This window comes from Lontra canadensis, unplaced genomic scaffold (genome assembly GCF_010015895.1).
Source record: "Lontra canadensis isolate GAN:19392208 unplaced genomic scaffold, GSC_riverotter_1.0 scaffold60, whole genome shotgun sequence".
Taxonomy (NCBI): domain Eukaryota; kingdom Metazoa; phylum Chordata; class Mammalia; order Carnivora; family Mustelidae; genus Lontra; species Lontra canadensis.
Window position 1 is genome coordinate 10,960,468 of NW_022631054.1, and position 21,996 is coordinate 10,982,463.

The 21,996-nt window shown below is 49.3% G+C and overlaps 1 protein-coding gene across 2 annotated transcripts; it reads left to right on the forward strand.

Moving 5' to 3' along the window:
• The first annotated feature begins 873 nt into the window (after positions 1-873).
• Positions 874-21,031, forward strand: KIF2C (kinesin family member 2C). Of its 2 annotated transcripts, XM_032877588.1 has the most exons (21): positions 874-993; positions 1,851-1,945; positions 4,794-4,895; positions 5,066-5,114; positions 7,295-7,417; positions 9,164-9,286; positions 9,811-9,911; positions 10,530-10,625; positions 11,066-11,120; positions 11,206-11,368; positions 13,503-13,593; positions 13,840-13,903; positions 13,977-14,068; positions 14,846-14,988; positions 15,995-16,199; positions 16,304-16,414; positions 17,988-18,055; positions 18,365-18,470; positions 18,567-18,680; positions 20,191-20,314; positions 20,409-21,031. In XM_032877588.1, the coding sequence occupies exons 1-21, from the start codon at positions 930-932 to the stop codon at positions 20,489-20,491; spliced, it is 2,172 nt and encodes a 723-aa protein (XP_032733479.1). In that variant the 5' UTR covers positions 874-929; the 3' UTR covers positions 20,492-21,031. The 2 variants fall into 2 exon arrangements, with proteins under 2 accessions (XP_032733479.1, XP_032733478.1); XM_032877587.1 differs by lacking the exons at positions 874-993; positions 1,851-1,945 and adding an exon at positions 4,491-4,632.
• Positions 21,032-21,996: the final 965 nt, after the last annotated feature.

Below are 21,996 nucleotides of genomic sequence, written 5' to 3' on the forward strand. Positions count from 1 at the left end.
CTGCCTGTGCTCTCTCTCTCTCCCTCTCTCTCCGATAAATAAATAAAATCTTTAAAAAAAAAGAAAAGAAAAGAAAAGAAACGTTAGGTCAAGAAGGGCACAACTATGTCTTGTTCACTATTATTATCTTTAGCACCCAGCACCATGCCTAGCACGTGGTAGACAGTAAAAGACCAGGTAATGTGTCTCCCAGACACTTTAAACATAGCTCCTCATTTAAATTTCGCAATAACTTCGTGAGGATGAAAGCACGATCCAGGCTCCTGCCTTCGGCTTGGGTCATGATCCCAGGGTCCTAGGATCAAGCCCCATGTGGGTCTCCCTGCTCAGAGGGGAGCCTGCTTCTCTCTCTCCCGCTCCCCCTGATTGTGCTTTCTCTCTGTCAAATAAATTCTTAAAAAAGAGAGAGAGAGAAAAGAGAAAGAACGTTCCTCATTGCGCAAAGGAAAACACGAGTCCAGTTTCTCAACTAGTAACTGAAGAAGTCGCGATTTAAACCCCTGTCTGAAGGACCCTCTGGTCTCGGTCTCAAACGCCATACTAGAATTTCTCAGTTTGGGGGAAACCAGTTGCACACATGGCTTTCCGCCTTACGCAGGGAACAGGAAATCTCCCTTCACGACGCTTCCCAAGTTCCCATTAGGCCCAGCGCGCGGGGGTGTGGCTGGCGGGTGGGCGGGCCTAGGCGCCGGAAAACCGACCCGAGACTACATATCCCAATAGGCTGTGGAGGGCGACGTGCTCTGGCGGAAGCGAGGCCAGTGGCAGCGTGATGACGTTGTGAGAGACGCCGGCGCGCGGGATTTAAACTGCGGCGGTTTGCTCAGCGTTAAGACTTGGTAGGGATACCAGAGCTGTGGGTTTGTTTTTGGGGTTTTGTTTTGTTTTTCTTTTTTTGCACTTCGTGTTTCTCTTCCCGGCGACTGCCCATGGACTCGTCCCTTCAGGCCCGCCTGTTTCCTGGTCTTACCATCAAGATCCAACGCAGTAATGGTGAGAGGCGGGGTCGCGAGATCAAGAGGACACTTGGGCTGTGAGACAGCTGAAATTACTGCTCCCCCCCAAACGGCAGGGTCGAGACACTGTTGGGAATTCCCCCGCCTCCACCTGGTCTGGGTGTCTGCACTGGCAGTCGGTCTTTTCTACCCGGGTCCAGGGCCTCCCCTGGCGGTGGGTCCCCTGCCTGTCCTCGGAAGTGGGAGGGGCTCCTCCAAGTCAGTGGTCCTCCTAGGGAAGTTAGGATTGCTAGATTCACTTCGCCTCCAGAGTTCTCCTCTGAAACTGCCTTGCTTTTGTAGGGACCTCGGCTTCCTGGCCCCTGTATTCCTCTCTAAATATTCTGCATTTGCAGTATGTCAGGCACTGGGATTCAGGGTTAATCAGGCAGAAAAGATCTTTGCTCTTGAGGAGCGTGCAATTCTGTCCTCTTTTTTTGTTTAAGCAGCTACTGCATCTCTGGCAGGTCTAATATACCCTGTCATTAGAATGGTCAGATATAACCATCGGGAGTGAGGTAGGGAAACCTGAGGGCTCTAGAGCCTCAAGTCTCAGTGCATGTTGAGGAACAGTACCTAAGGACTAGAGTGACTCCTCTGCCCAAATATACCTTCACCTCACTGTACTCTCTCTTTTGAGTGGAGATGAATCCTTACTCCTGCAGCACACTTTAAGTCCTGTTCCCTGCCTACCTCATAGTGGGATATTCTGTGGGTGAGGTGCCAGGAGACTTGTCTTCTAGTGTGAAAAATAAAGAAAAAGGCAGCGGTCCCTTCCTTCAGGTCAGCTCCACATTAGAGTCTCTGTAGGATTCTATGAGTGAAAAAGATGTAAACTGGACTTTCATACCGTAGGCATAATCCACAGTGCCAATGTAAGGACTGTGAATTTGGAGAAATCCTGCGTTTCAGTGGAATGGACAGAAGGAGATGCCACAAAGGGCAAAGAGGTAAGTTCTATGAGAATGCCTCTACCACATTTAACACCTTCTTCCCTAAAAGATCTGTGTGAGGGGGCACCTGTCTAGCTCAGTCTGTAGAGCATGCGACTCTTGATCTCAGGGTCCTGAGTTCGAGCCCCATGTTGGGCAGATAGATTACGTAAACTAAAAAAACAAACAAAAAGATCTATCTGGAAATGGAACTTGTGAGAGCCTTGTATCTGATGCTGCCTTGTCCTCCCAAATCTTAAAACATGGTCCTCTTTGGATGCGTTAGGAATTTATTTAGTCAGGCCTGGTCTAAATTGAAGCAATCAACAGTTTCTGGTGTGTCTGTAGAAGACAAACTGCATAGAATCCTAAAACCTTGCTTATGTATCCTAGCTTCTGAGTGCAAAATACCTATGGCATCAGAGAGCAAAATTGATAACCCGGTTGAGGAGATAAAATATTCCTGAAACGCCAAATAACAGAGGGCAACTTGTTGATAAATGGCAAGATGAATAGAGCTAGAGCATCTCAGAGGTGGTAACTTACTGAGGATGAGCTTGACTGGTGGGGGTGGGACGGGAAGGCTTAACCAAAACAGTGCGATGGCCCTCATAGGGACTAGTAAAGAAGCTTGCTCCAGGCAGTGGAAGGCTCGGGATGCTGAACAGTTGAAAAAGGGGACTAGAGGGTCTTCATCTCTGGCACTAAGATGTTTAAGGTTTTATTCTGTAGGCACTGGGGAGCATTGGAAAGATTTTGAAAAGAGGAGAGGTATGACTAAGGCATTTATGTTTTAGAGGCGTTGTGGTGTGATAAAAAGTTCACTGGGCTAGAAGTATGAAAACCTGGATTCTAGTCTGCCTCTGCCTACTATTTTGTGTTCTCAGGCATGTTTCCAGCTCTCTTAGAAATCCAGTTTCCTGGGGCACCTGCGTGTTTCAGTGGGTTAAGCCTCTGCCTTCAGCTCAGGTCGTGATCTCAGGGTCCTGGGATCGAGCCCCACATTGGGCTCTCCGCTCAGCGGGGAGCCTGCTTCCCCGTCTCCCTCTGCCTGCCTCTCTGCCTACTTGTGATCTCTCTTGCTCTGTCAAATAAATAAACTAAATCTTAAAAAAAAAAAAGAAAGAAAGAACTCCAGCTTCCTCACCAAAAAAATGAGGTTGATAATAATAGCTACCTCATAAGGCTATTGTCAGTATTTATTCAACAGACACTTTTGTAGTGGTTCCAAAATGCCAGATGGGACACTGAGGTGAATAAGACAGACCTGGACCTTCTTTCATGGAGCATAATGCAGTAACACATGAAAAGGACTTGCCTAGCATAGTCCCCTCTGGAAGGTATGCAGATATTTAGGTGGTATATTTGAGAAATAAAAGGATTGAATACTTTACACTATCTGCCCTTGAGTCAAGAGGTTTCTAAAATTCTTTTCAACCAGCTATTAGTAATTCCTTGTGGTTTTGTTTGATAGCCTTTTTTTTGTTGTTTAGAAATATAGCTCTTGCTGGGGTTCACTCCAGCTCAGATACTGCCTTTGGAATAAGGTCTGAACATCTTAGGTGTTCAAAGCCTTTTCAGGATCTGACGTCAGTCATCCTTTTTCCTTATACCATACACTCTTCTTGCAAAGTATGCTGTCCCCGTGGGTAGATGTGTCCAGGCCCCACACTGTGACCGTGCCTAGTGCCTTGCTGCCTTCAACACTGTCACTCTTACTCCTTCCTGAGATGTTAACTGAGGCGTTCACTCTGAATCATCAATGTGAGAGTTGCTTAATGCCAGAACTAGAGTTAGATCATTGGTCTCCTATGTTGTTTGTTTCCTGTGGTTTAAGTGTCAGAAACAGGAGAGGTGTAAGGATCTGTAGCTGTCCAAGAAACAGGGACAAAAGTTTGGTTACTGAAGTACTTGCCAGCTTTTGCATTTGGTGATTCTATCCTTGTCCTGTGCTGCCCTGGTTTCTAGCCCTCTGTCCACATGACTTCTCCATTAGAACATGAGCTAACTGAAGACAAGGGCAATGTTTGTCTTAATTCATCTTTGAATACTTTCCCCCCTAGTGCCTTAATCGTGCCTAATAAATGTTTAAATAAGCTAGTTAATAAACACAGGTTGCATATGTAGGAAGTAAAACTTGCACCCTGGAGTACATGCTTCAGCTCAGAACCATTTCGAGATGCAGATAACCACATTGGTACTGTGTGGTTATCTGTCATCTGCATTGTGAACTGCTGTGAATTATGCTGATGAAGTTTGAGTTGTTCCTAGAGGGTTGCAGGACTCTAGTGATGTAAACCTAGAATTGTGACCTCATTATAGGCACGAGCATGAAGTAGGGAAGGCATGAGCAGGAAGCCGTGACTAGGGAAGAAGTTTCTGGGCCCAGTAGAAAATGTAGGTAGACTTAGGGTTAGGTAGCAGCTCTCGGGAACTTTTCCCCGCCCGTAAGATCCAGGAGGGCCCTCCATTTTGACTATCTCCGAGACAGAACTCGTTTCCTCCTCCGTGTCAGCCAGCAAGAAGTGTTCAGGGGACTGTGCCCAGCAGGACCCCACTGCCCAGCAGAACAGTAGGGGAGCCAGGTGACCTAGATCTACTGTGGACTGTCTGTTTGCCTGTCTGCCTGCCCTCCTCTTTACCTCGTTCTCATCACCGACATCTACCATTGGCTTGGCATTCGGAAACCAATATCCATCTAGATGGTAAACCACGATTAACGACTATTTGTTTATAGTTATTGGTATTTGGTGGAACTTATAAAATTGGTAAATTCTGAATCTAGGGGTAGCGTTGGTTGCAGAGATGCGATTGGATTGAAGAAGCTATGTTGTTCCCACCAAAACTTTTTACTTGCTCTCTGCAGATTGATTTTGATGATGTGGCTGCAATAAACCCAGAGCTTTTACAACTTCTTCCCTTACACCCAAAGGACAATCTGCCCCTGCAGGAAAATGTAACAGTCCAGGTAGGTGCTTGTCATGTGGCCGAACCAGTGCTCCAGGTCATCTGCTTGGCTTGTTGGCTTTTGCTGATTTTCTGGGACTGCCTAGGACTTCAGCATGACACATGGACCCAAGATAGGTCCTTGAATGTTGATAGGAGCCATATATTGTGATGGTCCGTTCTGTTTTTCAGAAACAAAAACGCAGATCAGTCAACTCCAAAATTCCTGCTCCAAAGGAAGGTAAATGGATTTCTCTTGGCTTACCATCATGGGGTTTGTGCCTGGAGTAATGTTGCTGGGGTGGTGTCCAGGAAGTGGTGACAGAATCATTGCTCCACTTTAGCAGGTGACTGTACGTGGGCTGAGTCCTGCGCTGTCTTCCAAGCATCTTAGAAAGAATCCAACCTACAGGGAGGGAGAAATAGGGAGATTTTCGTCAAAGAGTACAAAGTTTCATGAGAAACTTCACTGATAGGAAATAAGTTCTGGAGATCTCACGTAAAAAATCTGGTCTGTGATTAGCAACAGTGTATTGTGTACTTAAAATTTTACTGTGAGGGCGGATCGTATATTAACAACGAAACAAAAATAAACTACAAAACAGTAGGAACAAACCTTAGGAAGTGATGGGTTAGTTTATGGCATCGATTATTATAATGATAGTTTCATGGGTGTTTACTTTATCTCCAGACACATCGAGTTGAATAAATATCTTCTTTTTGTATTTCAATCATACCTCAATAAAGTGCTTTAAAAAAAAAAAAAATAGAATCCAGCCCTTAGGCCAACCTTCCAATGACCTGATGCATTTGGGAAATTTGCCAGTTGGCCTCGAAGCCTTTCCTGTAGAATCCAGAGCAGTAATCAGCCACCCACGGGCCTGTTTTCTTTCCTCAAAGGAACAGTGTGCCTTGGAGTGAGGTGGGGAGCAGGCTGAGAGAAAAGCTAGGTCCAGGCTGTTTAGAAATAGTCGATGTTGCTGTGGAGATCTGCAGGTAGGGTAGGATGGGAAGAATAGGAGCATTGCCTTGAAGTCTAGAAGAAACTTGGCCTTTCTCTGCAGAAGTAGTCCACATACACCAACTCTGACCGTAATAGTCTGTAGCTATAGGGGGTGCGGTGGCTGTAGGTACAAACTGCCCAAGAAATCCCACTCATGACTCAGAGCCAGCTATCCCTCACAGCCTGCGTGGCCTGTCCCAGCCAGGGGAGATCCCTGCCCGACAGGGTCCACCTACCGCAGGGGCCCAGAAACTACTTGCCTGGAGCTTCAGGTTAGGGGAAGCCCAGGTGGCAGGTGGTGCAATTGCAAGCTTGGGCTGGGCCTGAGCGGTAAGGCGCTGGCCCTCTTGCTACCTGTACCGTGGGGACCTGCGAGAGAAATGGGAATGGTTGCACTGCATATGCCTGTGCTCAGAGGACATTGCCCAGCCTATGTCAATGGAAAACAGATCCTAGTACGGGTGCATGCTGTTCAGCAGTAGAAATGAAACACGAGATGACAACAAATCTTTTGGGAAATAGGAAAACGATGGCAATTTATGCTCTTAATGAAAGAAATGGTTGATACAGAGCCATCAGATCAGCCTAGACTTAGGAGACTCAGAAATTCCATCCAAGTTAATGTTTGCCTATGTTATACCATGTATTCTATTTCCAAGTTTATGACTTACTTCGTAGGTGATAAATTGTTTCTCTCTTATGGAGGGAAACTATATAAGTGGGTAGAAATTAACAAGAATTCAAATACAACTCCGTTTTCTCTCAGTTAAGCATTCTTTTTAGATTCCAGAAAATCCGTGTAGCTGACCCTGATGATGTAGTGATCTGATGATGTGGCTGGGCCCGGCTCTGTAAAGCATCCTGGAGCAGTGGGAAAAGCCCAGGGTTTGGAATCTTAAAAGTCTTGGGTTCACATCCTGGCTCCAACCTTTACTAATTGAGTGTGACTATGGGCAAATCACTTAATTTCTCTGAGCTGTCATGCCCCACCCCCATCAGATGGGAATACTGATACTTACCTTACAGTGTTGTTTTAAAATATGGGAAGGTTGTACAGTGGTAGGGTAAGATGGTTAAGGTTTAATAATGTTTTTTTTCTGAGATTAGCTCTGCCTCTTCAGAAAGGATTTCAGATTGGCTGTAGGTCCCCCCATTTACTCGAGACAGATGCTCTTGTTAGAGATACTCTTGCTCTTGGGAGCTCTCAGATGGGCAGAATGAGCGGATTAGTTTTGGGGTCACTAGTACTTGGCCTTTCTAATTTTTCCTTTTCCTCTGGTGGAAGGAATGGGAAGTTGGTGGGCTTCTTTCCTGGGGGTCTGGACTCTGTGCAGAATATTGGAGGGTTGCCCCCTAGTGGCCCCCATTGGCCCTCCTGATAGTGCTGCACTGACTGGCCACTGCCCTTGGGTCTTCAGGTCTCCGCAGCCGCTCCGCTCGAATGTCTACTGTCTCAGAGGTTCGCATCACCACTCAGGAGAATGATATGGAGGTAGAGCTACCAGCGTCCTCAAATTCCCGCAAGCACTTTTCAGTTCCCAGTGAGTGATGAATCTGTTTTCCCTGTTTGAGGCTCTGGAACAGCTCCTCATACATTGTCCTATCCCTGTCCTAGAATATTCTGAGATTCCTTACTCCCCTGGCTTCAGTTCTGTTCTACCCCCACCCCACTGGTCCCTTATTAGGAAATCATTTAATTTTACTGTTTTAATTTAATTGAAACATAATATATATACAGAAAAGCAAACATATCCTTGAGTGTATGGTTCACAAACTGAACACACTCATGTAACTACACCCAGATCGAACAGAGGGTTACTAGCAACCCAACAGTCCCTGTCAAGCTCCCGACAGTTCCTAAGCCCCTAAGGGTACCTAAATTAGCTTTTTCCCTTTTTGGACTTTGTATAAATGAAATTTTTAAAATATTTTTAAGGGCACCTGGGTGACTCAGTTGGTTAAGTGTCTGCCTTTGGCTCAGGTCATGATCCCAGCATCCTGGATTGAGCCCCATGTTGGGCTCCTATTCCGTGAGGAATCTGCTTCTCCCTCTCCGTCATTCTCTGCCCCTGCTCGTGCTCTCTGTCCACTAAATAAAAATCTTAAAAAGAAACTAAAAATATTTTTAGTTGTTAGCTTTTATTAGATAAAGCAGGTGTAGATTTTGTAAGATGTATAATCATTACATCTTACATGTATCAAATTGAGCTCTAATAAAATGAAGGTAAATAAAAGAGTCACAACCAGGTATGGAAAGTAATGAGTTATCATGGGATGTACCTTTCTGGGTTGAATTAGTATGTTTAGTTGTCACTCAGGTTCCTGGTTTTGTTTTTTGTTTTTTGTTTGTTTTTAAGATTTTATTTATTTGGCAGAGAGAGAGGGAAAGACAGGCAGAAGGAGAAGCAGGCTCCTGGCTGAACAAGAAGCTGATGCAGAACTTGATCCCAGGACCCTTGGATCATGACCTGAGCCAAAGGCAGATACTAACTAACAGCCACCCAGGTGTACTCAGGTTTCTGTTTCTCCTGGCTTTTCTGTCTGTTCCTGTTAGCTATCCAGGCTCCAAGGCTTTGGAGAAGTCAGAAAGTCCTAGCTTTTCTTCCAAATGAGTAGAAAGCCCTGGCCTAAGAACCCACACTTGGGTCAAGCCTGAAATCTTCAGGCCTTTAGAGGGTTTCCCTTTGTGGTGAAGTCCATACTGAGCTATTTACATACCCTTTAAGATATATATATTTTTTTCAATTTAAAGATTATGTTTATTTTTTTAAAGATTTGTTTATTTTAGAGAACGAGAAAGAGAGAGTGGTGGGGTGGGGGCTGAAGGAGAGGGAGAGAGAATCCCAAGCAGACTTCCCTGATCTTGATCTCATCACCCTGAGACCACGACCTGAGCCAAAATCAAGAGTTGGACACTCAACAGACTGAGTCTCAGCCACCCAGGCGCCCCTAAAAGATTTTATCTTTACGTAATCTCTACACCCAGCACAGGGCTCAGACTTACAACCCTAAGATTAAGAGTTGCGCTGTCTACTGCGTGAGCCAACCAGGTGCCCCACCCTCCAAGAATTTTGACAGCAGGAGCCAGCCGATGCAAGGAGACTGACTGGGCGCAGGTGCTGGCTGAGGTGGAGGGAAAGCCCAGGCTCTGCTCACACTGTGGGAGCCCCAGCCCTTGCTGGGCCTGCAGTGTGTTGCACTTGTCCGTCCCATGACCTGCTGGGGCTCAGAGGAGCGCAGCTCTGGTTTGCCTGCCTGCTTCTCCAATGACTCTCCTTCCCCCACAGCTGGCCCCCCTAGGCCCTCTTGCCCTGCAGTGGCTGAAATACCATTGACGATGGTCAGCGAGGAGGTGGAAGAGCAGGTCCATTCCATCCGAGGCAGCTCTTCTGCAAACCCTGTGAACTCAGGTAGATACACTGAGCTATCTGCTTTGTTCGGTCCTGTCCCAAACCTGGCCTGCTTTGGCACCTGAATTCAAACCATGTTTGTCACATGGAAGCATGTTTTCCTGTGGCTGTGGCATCGGTCTTTCACTAGAAGTGACCCTGTTCCCACCAGCTGACAAGAGCCCTCTGATGTAGTCGAGATGTTGTCACAGCTCAAGTCTTGGCCAACACCAGAAGGATAACCCAGAATGACCATCAGACCAATCAGGGATGGCATCCCCTCTTCTGATTGTTTAGAAAATGCCACAGAGGCGTGGAGAGAGCTTGGGTTAGGCCTAGAGTGCTTGTGCAAGTCTTTGCTTTGCAGGGTTGGCCCTCCCAACAGTCTCATCTGTTGCTGCCTCTCCTTGCATCTGGTCATTTAAAAGCAAGGGTCTGGGGAAGGCCTAGTCCTGGGAAAGGCCCAGGACTCAGGACAGCAGCTGAAGAGTAGGCTGGCTGGCTTAGACAGGTAATAGTGGGCTTCCTTCCCCCTCCTCCCACAGTTCGGAGGAAATCATGTATTGTGAAGGAAATGGAGAAAATGAAGAACAAGCGAGAAGAGAAGAGGGCCCAGAACTCCGAAATGAGAATAAAGCGAGCACAGGTACTTTTCTTAGGTCAAGGGTTTTTGGACAGACGTCCTTAACTGCACCCTCACCAGCGATGGAGATACAGTCGGGCCCCAGCATTTCTGAGGCTCCAGTTCTGATATCTAGGAAATTTAACTGCTTTCTCATTTGGACTCAGAGAACAAGTAAGTCAGATATTTTTCTGAAGACTTCGGGCAAGAAATATGTCCTGCTGATTGATATGTGCCATCGCAGGGACCTGCAGGGCAGAGTTGCCTGCTTTCCTGCTCCCCTGGCCCCAGCTGCGTGTATGGGAGCGGGGGGCAGTGCTGCAAGGGAGTTCCAGTTTGGAGCACTTCCCCTCAATTGGGTTCGTGGCTCTTGGGAAACTCAACATGCTGGTCTCCTAAAAGGGCCACAGTGGCTCTGGCCCTAGTTCCTAGATTGGTTTGGTGCATGCATAGTCACTCCCTGCCAACCTCTGTCCTCAGGGTTTTGTTCCTAAGTTCTCAACCTAGAGCCAGGGTGGGAGGAAGTAAGACTGGGGGGCTTTGTCAACTGGAGGGCTGCATGCATGTGAAGAGCTGAGCTCTGAGAGCCCTTACATGGCAGCATGTCCACAGTGCATCCTTTTTTGCCCTTGTCCCAAACAGGAGTATGACAACAGCTTTCCAAACTGGGAATTTGCCCGGATGATCAAAGAATTTCGGACTACTTTGGAATGCCATCCGCTTACTGTGACAGATCCTGTAAGTAAACCCTAAGGGCTTCTACCCCTCCTTCCTGAGTACAATTGAAAGGCAAATTTCCTCTTTAGGAGAGTGAGGGCCTGCAGGAATCTGCACTGGCCCTTGAGGTATTTTCAGTATCCTTTGCTGGACTGGAGCTACTAAGGCTGGATGGGAGAGTCTGATCTCCAAAACTGTCACCCTCACGTGCATAGGTTGGCTAGATCCTTACTGAGAATCATGGAAGTAGACCTGCACCCCATAGGCAGCAGCATGAGAAAACTGGGGAGGAAATTCAGTGCTGCCTGCTGTGCTCTGAGTAACTATCTGCGGGGGCGCAGGGGTCCTGGTGTCGGGTCTTGGCCCCAGAGTGAGCCAGACACTGGATTGGAAGAGGAAGGGTTCTTTCAGTATTGCTCTGACCTTTCACTGGGTGGTTGTCTTCTCTCATCCTCTTGAAGATCGAAGAGCACAGGATCTGTGTCTGTGTGAGGAAACGGCCGCTGAATAAACAAGGTAAGCCCAGCTCGGTCAGAAGGAGGCTCTGGACTGACATCCTCCGTGTCCAGGAATCATCCCCTGAAATACTCTCCTTCTGCAGAATTGGCCAAGAAAGAAATTGATGTGATTTCCATTCCCAGCAAGTGTCTCCTCTTGGTCCACGAGCCCAAGTTAAAAGTAGACTTAACAAAGTATCTGGAAAACCAAGCCTTCTGCTTTGACTTTGCATTTGATGAAACAGTTTCAAATGAAGTTGTCTACAGGTTAGTCTCTTGCCCTCTTTCTCCCCCCTTTTCCCAGCCTTCCTCTTTTCCATGCGGGATATTGTGGTAACACTACTCACAGCCACGGGACTCTGAGGCCCTTCCTGGCCTCATATTTTCCTTGGGTCAGCCATCACAGAGCTGGCTCTGACTCTGAGTCCGACTCAGACTACCAGGCAACAGGAAGGCCCCACTTGGGCTTGTCACATCCCATTCTGCATCTTCAGCAGCCCATCCTTGAGTGGCTCATGAATGAGGTCTTAACCCACTGACTGCACTCTGCTGAGGCTGGGCTGGGCAGGCGGCAGGGAGCGGTTCTTCTAGTATCTTATGTAGCCACTCTGTTACCCACTGAGCTTAGCAGTGGGTAACACTAGTGCAAACACTAGCACTGCTTTGTCTAATGCAGCACCCACAAGCCTTACGTGGTTTTTAGTTTTTAGTTGTATTTTTAGATTTTTAAGTAGTCTCTACACCCAAGGTGGGGCTCGAACTCACAACCCCGAGATCAAGAGTCACATGTTCCATTGACTGAGCCTACCAGGCACTCCATCATGTAGCTATTTGTTTATTTATTTTTTTAAAGATTTTATTTATTTATTTGACAGAGACCACAAGTAGGCAGAGAGAGAGGCAGGCAGAGAGAGGGGGAAGCAGGCTCCCTCCTGAACAGAGAGCTCTACTCGGGGCTTGATCCTAGGACCCCGAGATCACGACCTGAGCCAAGGCAGAGGCTTAACCCACTGAGCCACCCAGGTGCCTCACCATCCTGTAGCTATTTCAGTAAAAAATAAGATTAAGAATTCGGTTCTCTCTCTCTCTCTCTCTCTCTCTCTTTTTTTTTTTTTTTTTGCTTAAACACGTGACCCTGAGATTGAGTTGCATGCTCTACCAACTGAGCCAGCCAGGTGTCCCAGAATTCAATTCTTGAGTCCTATTAGCCACATTTTAAGTGCGTTCTAGCCACACGGGGCTAGGGCTGCTACTAGCACAGTAGAGAGCATTTCTGTCATCACAGAAAGTTCTTTCATTTTTTTTTTTTTAAGATATTTAGGTATTTAGGGAGAGTGAAAGAGCTCACACACACTCGGGCAAAGGGAGAGAATCTTTCAAGCAGACTCCCTGCCGAGCTCAGAGCCCAACTCGGCTTCGATCTCCTGATCCTGAGATCATGATCTGAACTGAAACCAAGAGTCAGATGCCTAACCGATTGAGACACCCGGGCTCTCTAGCACAAAGTTCTATTGTCAGGACTGCTCCAGACCAGAAGATAACAAACTACAGCCCATGGACCAAATTTGGCTCACAGTCCCTTTTTATAAAAAGGGCTCTCTAACTAAGAATGAATGGTTTCTATGTTTTTAAAGGATTTCTTTTTTTCTTTTTTTTTTTTAAATGTGACAAGCAGGACACCTGTCTGGCTCAGTGGAGCATGCATCTCTGAATCTCAGGATTGTGAGTTCAAGCCCCTGTTGGGTATAGAGAGCAATTAAAAATAAAATCTAGGGGCGCCTGGGTGGCTCGGTGGGTTAAGGCCTCTGCCTTCGGCTCCGGTCTTGATTCCAGGCTCCTGGGATCAGGCCCCAAGTCAGGCTCCCTGCTCAGCGGGGAGCCTGCTTCCCTTCCTCCCTCTCTCTGCCTGCCTCTCTGCCTGCCTGTGATCTCTGTCTGTCAAATAAATAAATAAAATATTTTTTTAAATTAAATTTTAAAAAAATCTTTAAAAAAACGTGAGAGACCTATGTGGCTCACAAAGCGTAAAATATTTTAAGCTCCTACTTTAGAGGGTTTCCTCTAATCTTTGTAGTGTTTCTTATGCTAGCAGTCAGCGGCTAAGCTCAGGGTTTCACTTTGGGTCTTCAGGGTCAGAGGGAGGGCTGGTGGCTCGGTCAGAGTGAAGGCCACCATCTTCTTCTCGGCAGGTCAGCCCAGCCCTCCCCAGCTGGCTGGGAGGATTTTCAGTGTATAAGTGGGGGGTGGGGTCCAGTGGAACCACTTTGCAGGAGAGAAGTGCGAGTGCTTGGAAGGAGGAATTGAAGACCCCAGAAGTTCTGCAGTGAAGGAGCAATAGGGCCATATTCTAGGAAGCACGTTTTAGGGAGAGATACATATTTTCCCCTATCCTTTCTCCTAGGTTCACAGCAAGGCCACTGGTCCAGACCATCTTTGAAGGGGGAAAAGCAACCTGTTTTGCATATGGCCAAACGGGAAGTGGCAAGACACATGTGAGTTTTCAGGCCTAGCAGGGAGCACACCTGCCCATGGTGTCACAGTGGGTCCCTGAAAGGGAAGTTTCCTGCAGAAAGTGCCGCTGGTGCCGATGCCCCGTCACCAGAGACTCTTGTGTCGGATGCCTTGGCCAGTGCAGCTTCTTAGCTTCAGTGCGGGGGCCCGCTGCAATGATGCAGCCTGTAGTGCTCGGACCTAGGCCCAGGGCCCTTCACCATAGTCTCCCGCCCCTTCCCTTGCAGACCATGGGCGGAGACCTCTCTGGGAAAGCCCAGAATGCATCCAAAGGGATCTACGCCATGGCCTGTAAGTATGTGTTCTGCCACTGGGGTCGGACACTCGAAGCCAGGCTGCTTACTTACCCAGCTGTCTCCCGCAGCCCGCGACGTCTTCCTTCTGAAGAATCAGCCCCGCTACCGGAACCTGGGCCTGGAAGTCTACGTGACATTCTTTGAGATCTATAATGGGAAGGTAGCTAGCCGGCAAGGAGCCCCTATTTATACTGTCGGGGCCCCTGAAATATCTAAGTCCTTGAGATTGGCTAAAAATGGTAGAAACCAAACAACCTGTGGACCATCAAGTCTTTGACGGGCTCCTCTGCCCTGATGTGTGTGATGGGGAGATGGGGCCCAGGCTCAGCAAGTAGATCAGTAACGCTCCTCAGGGCTCCATCTTGTGGGGGAGGTTTGCCTTGTGTATGCCCTGTCTTCCCTTGACCCACCTCCTTTATGACCATTCTAGTCTTCCCCTGATCGTGTATGTTTGTTCTCTGTTCATCTCTTTTACTCTCCCCTCCGCCCCTTATGCTCTGTACCCTCTATCTCTACGGTCCGTGCTTATACAGAGCTGCCTTCCTCAGAGCAGGATCTCCATGCTAATAATAATAATTATAGCTAATGTGGATTATTGATATGGTATCGTGTGCTAAGCACGTCTCAACTCATTCGATCACTGTAGTAACCTCTGAGGAAGCATTACGGTCATTATTCTGCAGATGAGGAATAAGGCTGGAACTGTTAGGCATGGCCGGGTCCAGGCTCCCATAGCTGGCAAAGTAGCAGAGTCCTAGCACACTGAGGCCGCCTGACTCAGATACTGCCCTCCACCCAGCTTAACCTCTCTCTGCCTGCCCTGCTACCAGCCCTCGTCTGAGCTGGGACAGGCCCTGAAGGATGGACTATTGGGTGGGGTGCCCGGGCCCTGACGGCCTTAGCCTTGTTCCCCTATGTGTTCCCCTGCCTGGCACAGCTATTCGACCTGCTCAACAAGAAAGCCAAGCTGCGTGTGCTGGAGGACGGCAAGCAGCAGGTGCAGGTGGTCGGGCTGCAGGAGCGCCTGGTTAGCTGTGCAGATGACGTCATCAAGATGATCGACATGGGCAGTGCCTGCAGGTCAGAATTATGGTGACGGGAAGGGGCCCCCAGTCCCTGGTTCAGGTGACAGACCCTCGCTCCGAGCCCACTGCTATTCCTGCAGAGTGCTTCCCTCTGCAGCTTGCTGAGGGCTGTGAGGGCCCCTGTCTTGAGGACTCTCAATAGGGCAGATGACCCAGGGCCAGAGGCTCATCAGGAGTGAGTCAGAGTGTCATAGATGTAACTAAAGCAGACTTTTTTTTTTTTTTTAAGATTTTATTTATTTATTTGACAGAGAATACAAGCAGGAGGAACGCCAGAGAGAGAGGGAGAAGCAGGATCCCTGCTAAGCAGGGAGCCCCATGAGGGGCTTGATCCCAGGACCCCAGGATCATGACCTGAACTAAAGTTGGGCGCCTAACCAACTAAGCCACTCAGGCGCCCCCCACCAAGGCAGACTTTATTTCTAGGCTCTTACCCCAAAGCATGCTTCCTGACTTCTCTAGGCTTTTCCTTGCTCTTCTCTCCCTCTGTGGTGGGAGATAGGCACTCTGGGTCTGTTGTGGCTGGAAGTGATGGTGTCATTGCCCCTCTGCAGAGTTAGGGAAGTGCTCTGCCTCCAGGCATGGTGCAGTGGAGCGCTGGGTGGCTTATGGACGCCCAGGGAGGGGGCTGCCCTCCTCAGGGCCCTCAAGCTTTGACAAGTGGTTGGTGACAACCCCTCTTCCTCCCCCACCCTGCCGTGCCACACAGGCCACTCCTTCCCCACGTGCAGCTGGGCCGTCTTGCTAAGGCCGTAGCACAGAATCCAGTACTTTCACTGCCAGGAAAACTTGTTAGGTCTGGAGCTGGAGGGAGAGCTGCTGCCCACAGAGGACAAAACGGAGTCTGGGACAAGAAGACACAGGACTGCTCAGAGTCCTCACCTGTGCCCCTTGTACCGAGAACTTAGTGCAGTGAAGTGGGGTGGCTTGAACTCTGGGGAGTCACAGCGGCCAAGAATTTTCAGAGGCTCATAGCCTTTCTTCGTTCTCTTTTGACATAGGACCTCTGGGCAGACGTTTGCCAACTCCAACTCTTCCCGCTCCCATGCCTGCTTCCAGATTCTTCTTCGAGCCAAAGGGAGAGTGCATGGCAAGTTCTCTTTGGTGGATCTGGCAGGGAACGAGAGAGGTGCGGACACTTCCAGCGCTGACCGGCAGACCCGCATGGAGGGTGCAGAGATCAACAAGAGCCTCCTGGCTCTGAAGGTGGAGGCGCAGGCGGCCGGCCTGGGAGGCTCCTGCGGGGGGAGCAAGGGGGTGGGTGGTTCAAAGGGAAAGAAGGGACCCCAGTGCCCCCTGCTGCCCCACAGGAGTGCATCAGGGCCCTGGGACAGAACAAGGCTCACACCCCGTTTCGAGAGAGCAAGCTGACCCAGGTGCTGAGGGACTCCTTTATCGGGGAGAACTCGAGGACCTGCATGGTGAGTAGGGTCGCTCTGGAAGTGGCGTGGGAAGACCCTGAGTCCTGTTTCTGGGTGGGTTTGGTACCCCTGGCCACCTGGGTTTCCAGGCTTCATCTTGAGTGGGCAAACCCTGCTGCCTTTTATTTATGCACTTCTTTATTTCATTTCATTTTATTTTTTTTTAATATTTTATTTATTTATTTGACAGAGACACAGTGAGAGAGGGAACACAAGCTCGGGGAGTGGGAGAAGGAGAAGCAGGCTTCCTGCTGAGCAGGGAGCCCAACACAGGGCTTAATCCCCAGACCCCAGGATCATGACCTGAGCCAAAGGCAAATGCTTAACGACTGAGCCACCCAGGCACCCCTCACTTATTTATTTTAAAGATTTATTTATTTATTAGAGAACATGCATGTGTACAAGTAGGGGGAGGGGCACAACGAGAGAGAGAGAATCCTTGCACAGACTCCTCACCAAGTGCAGAGCCCAACGTGGGGCTCAATCCTAGCACCTGAGATCATGACCTGAGCCCATATCAAGGATCGGACGCTCAACCGACTGCAGCCCAGCCGCGCTGCCCCCTAAACTTACCCTCCCCCTGCCACCCTGCCATGGCCTTTTAGTACCAATTTAGTACCGATTCCTCTTTGCCTGTTCAAGAGAGAAGGAAAGGATCTGCTCTCTTTACTATATGTCTGGGAAGCTTTTGGTTTTGGGATGGTCATTGCTCCCTTACCCCATGAAGTGGGGCCCCATAACTCAGAAGGAGGGCTGTGGGAATCAGGAGAAGGAAATTCTCGTCTCCTCTATGGCTTCCCTTAGGTTCGTTGGCTCACAGCTTCAGAAATAGGAAAGGGCTGTGGCTGTAAATGATTTTTGTCCCCTTCCTTATTATATCTACAAGCCTTGCCAGCTAGGATCTGCCCTCCTTCCCCTCCATGAAATCTCTTTCTGGCCTACTAGGGAAGGCAGGAATTTCGGACTAAGCTCTAACCCATCATTCCTGAGCCTGGGTGAATATAAGGTTCCAGCAGGAGCCACTGCTCCTTAAGATGTGACCTTGGAGAGTGGGTCAATAAAGTGATAAAGCAATGGGTTGGGGGGGATGGTAACCAGATATACCTTTAAAGGCGGATATCCGGGGCGCGTGGGTGGCTCAGTGGGTTAAGCCACTGCCTTCGGCTCAGGTCATGATCTCAGGGTCCTGGGATAGAGTCCCGCATGGGGCTCTCTGCTCGGCGGGGAGCCTGCTTCTCTCTCTCTCTCTCTCTCTCTCTCTCTCTCTGCCTGCCTCTCCGTCTACTTGTGATCTCTCTCTGTCAAATAAATAAATAAAATCTTAAAAAAAAATTTAAAAAAAAAAATTTAAAGGTGGATATCCAATTTCCAAGGTGCCTTAATTTTCGTTGGCCATGGGGCAAGGTGCCTGGCACAGAGCGGGTGCTTAATTAGCTCCCTGCTCCAATACTCTGTGGGAGTCAGGAGCTCACACAGACAGCTCCTGGCAGTCTCCAGCAGCAGGTGGTCTGGTCCCCTTACCTTGTGATCTTGTTAAGGGTTGAACTTAACTGCCTGTTTCCCCCTTTTGCAGATTGCCATGATCTCACCGGGCATAAGCTCCTGTGAATATACTTTAAACACACTAAGATATGCAGACAGGTACTCGTACCCATGGCCAGTGGGATGGGGAAAGGGTTGCAGGAGGGAGGAGAGAAGAGGGAAGAAGCTCTGGAGTCTCAGTGCCTCAGGATATTCTTCTGTGACAGTGAAGCTGAGACTTGGGAGTTCAGACATGATGCTAGATGGTCTGCCCCAGTCCCCTTCAGGCCTTGGTTGAGAGCCAGCATGGGTCCTCTAGGCCAAAGTCAAAGCTGCTTCTCCCTTTGAGCCTCATGGTCTGAGTGGTGCTGCAGTCTCGTGAGTGCTCAGGAGGCTCCTGTGGGCTCTGAGACCTTCTTGTTTCCTCAGGGTCAAGGAGCTGAGCCCCCACAGTGGGTCCAGTGGGGAGCAGCCAACTCAAATGGAAACAGAAGAGATGGAAGCCAGCTCTCATGGGTCCCTGATCCCAGGCAATGTAAGGTGTGGGGTGGGGCTAGGCAGAACGGAAGTGTGGCCTGCTGAGACCAGAACTAGGCCATACTGTTTGTACCTCTCCTTTGGGCCCCTGCAGTTCTCCAAGGAAGAGGAGGAACTATCTTCCCAGATGTCCAGCTTTAACGAAGCCATGTCTCAGATCAGGGAGTTGGAGGAAAGGGCCATGGAGGAGCTCAAGGAGATTATACAGGTGAGGAGCTGGCCCTGACTAGGGAGGGACTGGATATGTATCCTAGTAGAGGCCCTCAGTGGTGCTCAGCACTGTTCTTTGAACATGACCTGGGCTTTGCTCCCACAGGTCTTCAGATAGGGATGGCAAGAGGCAGGCCTCTACTTAGCATTCCTTCATTCTCCACCTATTCATTTAGATGTTCTAGAACAACTAATTAACCTACCCCCTTCTCCAGCCTGGCCCACACAGCCTTTCTCCTCCACCCTCCTAGCCAGAGCTAGCGTCTCTCCTCTGTGCTCCTGACTGAGGCTTTGGAGGGAGATTTATATGCAGAGACCTTGGCTTGTTTATTCAGAGTGTTTGGTGAGAGCTTTCTATATGTTAACTGCTGTGCTGAAACCAAAGACCAAAAACTCGAGGTATGGATAGCATGCCGTAAAATAAGACTAGATCCATTCTGATTCTCCTATTTATAAGCTGATTTCCTTATGAAAGTCATTTATCATCACTAGGCCTCGGTTTTTTCATCTCTAAAGTGGGCAAGACAGGGTGGTTGCGCCTGAGGGTTAAGTGATCTGCTTCTAAAGCAGCGCCCAGCATGTAGTTTGCGTGTAGGAGGCGGTAGATGCTGGTGCTGCTGTGACCCCTGCTGTGGGAGAGCGGAGGGGGGCCGAGGGTGCACTGCCAGTGGGGCACTCGGGGCAGCACGGAAAGGAGCTTGGGCCACTTAGAACTGAGGAGGGGACATGAAGAGCAAGCGCTTAAGCCTGTCCTCCCTCCCTGGAGTGCTCAGGGGTACAAATGTGTGAAAGGTCATGGTACTTTCAGGAAGAATGAGAGGCTCACTCTGGTCAAAGCAAAAGGAGTGAGCAGATGATGGAGCTTAAGGCCGTGGCCAGGTCAGTGGGGACCTGATGCTGGAGGACCAATGGTTCACTCCCAAGGCCTGGACTTGGTCATGAGGGCAGTGGATGCCTTAGAAGGGAATAAAGCGGAGTGTGGTTGGATCGAAGGACAAGGTCTCATCAGAGCCTTAGGTCAGTGTGGAGCCTGGTTGGGGAACGTGGGAGAGCATGAGTAAAGGCATTTTGGAGCTAAGAGCAGTTAGGAGATTGTTGTTAAGAGTTCAAGAAAGGTGTTGGTGCCCAGACGGAGGGTGGCCGTGGCCACTTCAGGACTGGAGTGAGGACGTGAGACTCAAGTATCATTTAAGGGGCAAAATTGGTAGGATCCGGGCACAAACAGGGTGAAAGAATAAAGTTGCTGCTCCCGTTTCTGACGCGGTGTCAAGACAGATTGTGACATTCATTTGACCTGGGGAGAGGGACAAGTTGGAGGCAGGAAAGAGGATGGATTCAAGCTGAGGATTTCTGCCGGAGGAGGTCAGCAGGCAGAGGGTGGGCTGTGGCTGGAGGAACGGGCATCTTGCACATGTCGTCTGCATTACAGGTAGTGGGGGGCACAGGAAGGATTTGCTAGGTTGGTTTGACCGTTTTTGCACTGACGCGCTTCCCCCATGTCACCGCAGCAAGGGCCAGGCTGGCTTGAGCTCTCTGAGATGACCGAGCAGCCAGACTATGACCTGGAGACCTTCGTGAACAAGGCAGAGTCTGCCCTGGTCCAGCAAGCCAAGCACTTCTCAGCGCTGCAAGGTGGGTGTGGCTGGAGGGTGGGGCCTCGGCCCTGAGGGAGAGGGGCCTCTGTGACCCCCCTGACCCGCAGTGCACCACCACCCCTTCCTTCCAGATGTCATCAAGGCCTTGCGCTTGGCCATGCAGCTGGAAGAGCAGGCCAGCAAACAAATAAGCAACAAGAAACGGCCCCAGTGACGACTGCAAATAAAAGATCTGTTTGGTTTCACACCCAGCCTCTTCCACTCTCCATCCCTCCCCAGCAAACTTTGGGCACATGGTGGGTCTGGTCAGGGTCTGAACTGGGACAGGCTTTGGTAAATGCCAAATATGGGGGTAGCTGGGGAGGGGGTCAGAGTGACATGGGACACTGCTTCCCCTCTCCTCAGTTGTAGCCCTCAAGGCAGCAAGGATGGGAAGGGTGTTGCCCTTCTTTCCAGGAGCGGAAGACTTTCTGGTATAGAGTTTTCCCTTGGGTGGCCTTCTGCCTGTGTGGACTGGCTACCGGTGAGGGGCTCTGTGAGGTTATCCTGGCTCTGGGGAAAGGGAAGGAACCTTCAGTCCAGCTCTCTGCTGGCTCTGGCCTGCCTTCCATGCCTTTGGTTCAGGCACTATGTCTTGTACTTTAAAAAAAGTCTCTGGGATCTCTTCCTTCCTTGATGGTGTTTGAGGTCCAAGAGGATTCCTGCTGTTTACTGTTTTATGTGTTTATACATTGTGTCTAACAATAAAGAGGGGAAAAAAATCAATCTGTTGAGTGGTGTGTGAGAAGGGCCTGGACGCGTCTGCACCTTCTCGGACTAAGGACAGACACTTCTGCCACTGTCCATAGTGCAGATCACATACTCTTCCTAAGGAGCCCAGATCCAGACCTGCAGTTTCAGTGACGTGGTAAAGCCTCAGCCCCTGCCTTGTTCGCTGCCTCTTTGTCCTGGGACCAGGAGCTAGCAGCAGAAAGGAGATGGTGCTCTGTCAGTTAGGGTCTGCTTAAGGCACATTAAAAGATTCTGTGGCAACACTGACAAGAAGGCATTTGGCTTGCTGGTTGGGAAGGATCTGATGAGCAACACCAGTTTGGTCTCGAAAAATTAGACGTTTGCCCGGTGGGCTGAGGAACTGAGCATAGGACACAGACAGTTTGGGAGCTGGAGGATTCCAGATTCCTTGTCATGGAACATGAATTATCTACATAGTAATATGCCACTACAACATTTTTAGTCTGAGTGCCACACAACCAAATGTGTGTTCTACAAAGGCCTCGAAGACAGGCGGGGAGCATGGGGCACATGGGCTACTACAGAAGCTCTAGGGTAGAGTTGGCTCAAACAGACCAAACGCTGGTCTCTCAGCCTCAGTTACTTCATTTGAAAAACAGGCGTGGGGCACCTGGGTGGCTCAGTGGATTAAAGCCTCTGCCTTTGGCTCAGGTCATGATCTCAGGGTCTTGGGTTCGAGCCCCACATCGGGCTCTCTGCTCAGCGGGGAGCCTGCTTCCCCCTCTCTCTCTGCCTGCCTCTCTGCCTACCTGTGATCTCTCTGTCAAATAAATAAAATGAAAAAAAAAAAAAAAAAAACAGGAGCATTCTCTACCTCATTGCATGAGCTGATGGTACCATTCGATACCCAACCGTAGGACCTGGCTTCAGAAGTTCAGCTGAATCAAGTTCACAGAGCTGGCACTAGCTCTGAGGCCTTAAAAGCTT

Bases quoted from the DNA above. Each gene is read 5' to 3' on its own strand.
- KIF2C (XM_032877588.1), top strand. From the start codon at position 930: ATGGACTCGTCCCTTCAGGCCCGCCTGTTTCCTGGTCTTACCATCAAG. The intron at 13,904-13,976 runs GTAAGTATGTGT...TGTCTCCCGCAG, and splicing joins AGGGATCTACGCCATGGCCT to CCCGCGACGTCTTCCTTCTG. The intron at 14,069-14,845 runs GTAGCTAGCCGG...TGCCTGGCACAG, and splicing joins TTGAGATCTATAATGGGAAG to CTATTCGACCTGCTCAACAA.